This window comes from Mangifera indica, chromosome 7 (assembly GCF_011075055.1).
Source record: "Mangifera indica cultivar Alphonso chromosome 7, CATAS_Mindica_2.1, whole genome shotgun sequence".
NCBI classification, from domain to species: domain Eukaryota; kingdom Viridiplantae; phylum Streptophyta; class Magnoliopsida; order Sapindales; family Anacardiaceae; genus Mangifera; species Mangifera indica.
This window is the reverse complement of record NC_058143.1, coordinates 4741919-4747931: the sequence shown is the minus strand read 5'-3', so window position 1 is coordinate 4747931 and position 6013 is coordinate 4741919. Positions and strand designations below refer to the sequence as shown.

At 31.7% G+C, this 6013-nt stretch overlaps 1 protein-coding gene across 1 annotated transcript; it reads right to left on the bottom strand.

Annotated features, from left to right (window-relative positions):
- Positions 1-3448: 3448 nt before the first annotated feature.
- Positions 3449-3982, bottom strand: LOC123221388 (norbelladine synthase-like). The gene is made up of 2 exons (XM_044644242.1): positions 3898-3982; positions 3449-3762 (listed from the first exon to the last, which is right to left on the bottom strand). Exons 1-2 carry the CDS (start codon positions 3980-3982, stop codon positions 3449-3451), a joined length of 399 nt encoding a protein of 132 aa, XP_044500177.1.
- Positions 3983-6013: the final 2031 nt, after the last annotated feature.

Here is a 6013-nt window from a genome sequence, read left to right as displayed (position 1 = left end):
CTTTGCTCCTTTAAATAAGTCTTGTTTCACCAAACTAAATAAGGTTTTTTCCCCTGCATGTCCTAAACGCATATGCCAAAGTCTGGTTGTTTCATCATCTACATCTTTTCCAGATATTATAGTTGCTAATCCAAAAACTGTACCACCATTATAATAATACAAGTTATTTCTTCTTGTACCTTTCATCACTACAAGGGCATCAGAGATAACTTTCAAGACTCTATCTTGTATTGACACCTTGAAGCCTTTGGATTCCAAAACTCCTAAAGAGATGAGATTTTTCTTCAACTATGGTACATGTTGAACGTCTGTCAGAACTCTAGTTGATCCATCATAATTCTTTAAATGAATTGAACCTATCTCCTCAGTTTTGCAAGGACTATCATTACCCATGAAAACAACTCCACCATTTAGTTTTTCATAATTGAAGAACCATTCCTTGTGTGGACACATATGATAAGTGCAACCTGAATCTAGAAGCCATTCATCATACTGAGATGTCGTTGGTAGACTAACTAAAGCAAAATCTGACTCATCTTCTTCAATTTCAGCTACACATGAAGCAACCTTGGTCTTCCCTTTATCTTTCCTTTGTAACTTCGGACAATCTTTCTTCCAATGTCCTTTCTCTCGACAGAAAACACATTCATCTTTACTAGGTCTTTTCTTTGACTGAGATCTACCCTTTCTTTCTTGCTTTCGACTTTGACTTCGTCCTCTTGCAGTAAGGGCTTCAATAGTTGTCTCTCTATTCTCTTGTTGATCTTTCTTTCGAATTTCATTATTACTCAAAGCAGCACATACCTCATCGTAAGTCACTTTCTCCTTTCCATGAAGTAATGTAATGCTTAAATGATCCAATTCTTCAGGAAGAGATCCTAGTAGAAGCATTACTTTATCTTCATCTTTGAAGGTTTCATCCAAGTTCAGTAAATCAACTATCAACTGGTTAAAAGTATCAATATGATCACTTATACTTGTACCAGGTTTCAATTGAAGACGGAACAGTCTCTTCTTCATATAAAATCTATTCTCATTGCTCTTCTTCATATACTTGTTCTCTAATGTCTTCCACATTTTACTTGCAGACGTCTCTTTCATGAATGGATATTTCTGCTCTCTACAAAGACACGTACGAATTGTACCACAAGCTTGACGGTTGATCCTCACCCAGTCTTTGTCATCCATCTTCTCTGGTTTTTCCTCCTCTAGAGCTCTATCAAGATTTTCTTGACACAAGGCGTCCATCACCTCATATTGCCACAAGCTAAAATTGTTGTGGCCATCAAATTTTTCCACATCAATTTTTGCGGTTGTCACAATTGTCTTTGTTGATGTCGATGTCATTTTCTGCTGACTACGATTTACTTGGTAGATAGTTTTTCAAATAACCAATTTTCACAAATTTATATTCAATAGCTAAAACACAATTACTATAACTCAGGATAGTAGTAAGTGCCCAAAAATGATAATATATGCACCAGGAAAGTACCCAGGAAAGATTGGTGGGGACAAAGCCTCCTTAAAAACCAATCTCCTTAGACAACATTTTCTTAGACATGTACATAACCATATAAATAGCTACTCACTGTCCTAAACCTAGGCTCTGATACCACTTGTTGTGCAGCGGAAATACAAAACACAATTTCTATGCTATTGAATATAATAAATAATTAAAACAGAAAATAAAATGCAAAAAAATAAAAGAAAGAGAACACAAGAATTTATGAGGTTCGGTAAATATACCTACGTCCTCGACGCTGCTGACTACTTTCACTATCTCCAAAGAATAGTTACAAAGGAAATATAAACTATTAGAAATCCCTAAATAATAGGATTCTCTGAATACAATTGTATTTGACTACAACTCTCTTAGGGATGATTTTAAACTAAAACCAAGACCTCTATTTATAGCCTTTGGTAAAATACAAAGAGATTAAATTAATAGATGTGGGACATAAAGAGCCACTTATTTCAACACCCTACACACCCTTATGCACTGATACGCACCCATACACACCGTACACACCCTTACGCACCATACGCATCTGTTCGCACCCTCACACACCTATACGCACCTTTCTTGCACTTATGTTAATCTTTTCATTATTATCTTAATTAAAACAAAAATTGATTATCTCAAATAAGTTTTTGAATCATTGAATTATAACCTAACAAACATAGAATGCTCATAGGTTATCGAAAAAAATATCCTGATGTAATTGACCGAGAGGGTAACGTAATTAGCCTAGAGGTATTATTAGAAACAAAATTAAATTTACTTAAATAAGTAAAATCACTATAAGTATATCTAAAAAAGTTTAAGCGAAAAATTTTGTGGTTATTTTAATTAATATCACTTTTATGATCACTTTTTCATATGGTCTTTTTGCATATAAAAGAATAAAATGTTAATTATAGACATGACATTGCCGAATCGAAAACATATGGTTATGTTATTAGGTTAAACTGTATTGTCCGGCAACGAATTATTGCAGCTTTTTACCCAATGGAATAGGTGATGTTACTAAACGCGCCTTTGGGACAGCAGACGGCCACCACCAGTGGTTGATGAATCCAAACACCTTGCTATCTAGTTCCAAACTTCTTTTTAGTTTTTTTTTTTTTTTTAATTTTTATTATATTTTATTCATTAAATTAATAAATTGTTTACGAGAAATTAGAATATAGGTAAGCCTTAATGTGTTTTTATAATTAACCATTTCCAAAGCAGTTTCTGAATTCTAAAAGCAACAAATTCTTGCTTTGAGAATCCTTTATTAAAACATATTATTTCATAATTAAGCAGCTTGTTGTATAATCATTTTTCGAATTGATTTACCAAACATCTTTCATATTATAGATTATAAAATAAGTTATTATAAAAGAAGTTATACAACAAACAAAATTCTTACAATCAAGTAATTTGGGATAAATTATTCAACCAATCAAATCTTGGCCGTAACCAAGTAAAACACTCTTCAGCTCTTTCCTACTTGGAAAAAAGAATTACATGTGCACGATATTTTTCAAAATAAACTCTCATATAAATACTTGCTGCCTACCTTAATAGTAAATAATTTTCATCAATATCTCTTTTGTTATTTTCAAATATTCATGGTGGAATTAACTTCCAAAAAATATTTTGAAAATCAGATGAATATTTTGATATAGGTTATTCAATCGAATACATATGTTCAAATGGAGACAGTAACTGAGCAAAGGAAAACCAAGGTTCACACTCATAACTCGGAATATGAGTTTTTATTATAATATAAATATATCAGCGTAAATTAAGTTGGTAAATTCATAAAATCAAAGTTGTAAACTAAATAATTATGTAAAACTTATAAAAAAGATTTGTTGAATACAATATAAAAGCCAAAGCGTAAAAATATTAATTTTATTTAATATCAATCGATATCACAACAAAGTCCCTTTGAAGATTCTAGTAAGGAAATGGAGAAGGAGAAGGAGAAGGTGCAATCTCGGTCAGGTACTTTCCAACGGTTTCCGCAAGTATTTCTACCAGATTGGTGTTGACTAGAGAAGTAAGATTTGCTAACTTATCGTCAATCTCATACTTTATTGTTGATCTTATTATACTAGATGTATAATTTTTCTCAATAACTTTGTATTGAGTTATATAACGCTTGAACCCCGATGCTAAAAATCCTCCTTCAATGGTTTCTGTTTCCTTCACACGCTTCTCATTATCAACCTTTGTGATCTTTTCTTTCATATAGCCAACTCCAGGAGTTCCTGAAACAATAGCCATATACAGATATTTAAAAAAATATATCTTCAGTAGCTGAAATTAATTATTTATTAGATAAATAATTTACTAATTATCAGGTGGAAATGTAACGTTTAGAAGTGTTCCAACATGTCCATCACCTTCAAAGACTTTTACTGTTCCAAGAACATTTGGCAGATATGTGTTAATAATTGTGAGGACCTGAAGGGAGCCGTAGATATCCATCAAGTCTGTAGATCAATGAAGATCATCGATTAAGAGAGATTTTGTTGGAGAAGTTGAAACCTTAGGGGAAAAACAACTTTTCAAAACTTAGTTTTGTAATAAATAAGAAAAATATAAAATTAAATTATTAGATTACAATATTAAAATTGAAAGATGTTTATACTCTTGGAAACTGTTAAAGCAATTCCTTGTCATCAATTGATACACACAATTTTGAGTTTTGTATAAAATAAGTTATATTAGTAGTGATTATGGTTTGAAGAGACTTGAATATATCAAGTATGGTGTATGGTAAAAAAGAAGAAAAATAATTGAGAGACAAGATTTTTGACGTAATATAACACAATAATCGGAATACTTATGTCCACAATTATAGTAATGTATTATACAAAAGAATGATATTTTAGTGATCCATTTCCCTTTTTTCTACCTCTTTTTTCTCATGCCTCTCTACCTGCACATTAAGACTATTTTGGAGTCAAAAGATGCATTCAACTTAGGCAAAATTCTTTTAAATTTTCTTGGAGGTTTAATTAATACATTTTGTTGGGCACTCCACATCCCCACAACATTTTCAAAGTCATTTGCGTAAATTACATGCATGGAAAAAATCTTTCCCTACGAAAATTGACATCTGAACGTTCCAAATTTGCTATAAATTTGTCCATACGACCCATATATCAATGTACCATATTCTCTAGCTAATTAATTAAAATGGCCAGCAAGTTCTCATTTGTGTACTTTCTGGTGACCTTGCTTTTAATTCTCCTCTGCTCTTCAATGATTCTTCCTCTCGTAGACGCAGCAAAAACCAGTGAGTCCATCTTCTATCTATATATTTCTCTTCAAATTCATGCATTAGGATATTGAATTAAAAACAATGGATTTATACGAAGGTTGAGTCCATCTTTTTGTCTCGCTCTTCTTGGGTAATTTGCTTGTATCAATATTAGTAATTGTTCTGATTTTTGAGCAGAAGAGAAAAGTGTCGGAGTTAATGGCTATGGGCATATTAGGGGGCTCAAATCCTCCGTCGATCCAAGCAAATCGCACCCAGATCATATAGTTCACTAGCGTTACACCATCAATCAGCTACGAAGAACGTATATATGTATGTATTCGAGAGTGGCAACTCCATTTGTGATGAATTTCTAAAATATTAAACTTTGTTTTAATTCGGGCTCTTGATTTTATCAAATAATCTTTTTCATCTTTTATTTATAAATTCTTTGATTACACTGGAGTCTATGGTTTATTTTTAATTTAGTTACAAGACAATCTTCCATTAAATCTAATGCATATTCAAAATGAATACAAATTTCTCTATATTATGACATCGAAAATCAAAATTAGGACATATCTTCGTAGATAGAATTAAAATATTAATGAATAAAAAAATATTTAACCCTCTAGATTGGACGACTTTGGTACTTGTGTGGTCTGCAAATTAGTGTTATATTCTTCATAATCTTAATTTGAATTTATCTATGTGCTACTTGGATTTTGTGCCAAGATAGATGATTTTAGTTTGCTAACACATGAAACTCGTCACATAATTGACTGAATTTCGTATTTAGCTATCTAGCCCATCCTTTACAATCAAATTCAAAATATAAGTAAAACATCCCATGTGAAAAAACTTACTGTTCATAATTAAATTATTTTGATTAATTAATCTATCATGTAAATCGCCACATCATTGGAGTTAGCATTATCGATTGCTCCAGTTGGCACATGATTATTAATACCATATTCAAGAAAACATTTCTCCACCAATTCCTCTGTCTCCTTACCGACTTTTAATTAATGGTAAAAAATATATAGGATTCTTTTGTGTGGAAGTCAATTCTCCTCACCGACATATGTAGTGAGAAAATAAATAGTTTAGATTTTGAATGAAAGTCTATATATTCGTTGTAAGAGTAATCCTAAAATTCAAATATGTCAAATTAATTTGCAACAATAACTTCTCACTCAAACAATGTTTGCTCCCCAACAAATACCATTTTAGCAAGCATAGTCATAGCACGC

What these genes read in the sequence shown, in the direction of transcription:
- LOC123221388 (XM_044644242.1), bottom strand. Translation starts at nt 3,982, where the DNA reads ATGGATATCTACGGCTCCCTTCAGGTCCTCACAATTATTAACACATAT. An exon ending in AACAGTAAAAGTCTTTGAAG is followed by an intron (nt 3,763 to 3,897) that starts GTGATGGACATG and finishes CTATTGTTTCAG; the next exon opens with GAACTCCTGGAGTTGGCTAT.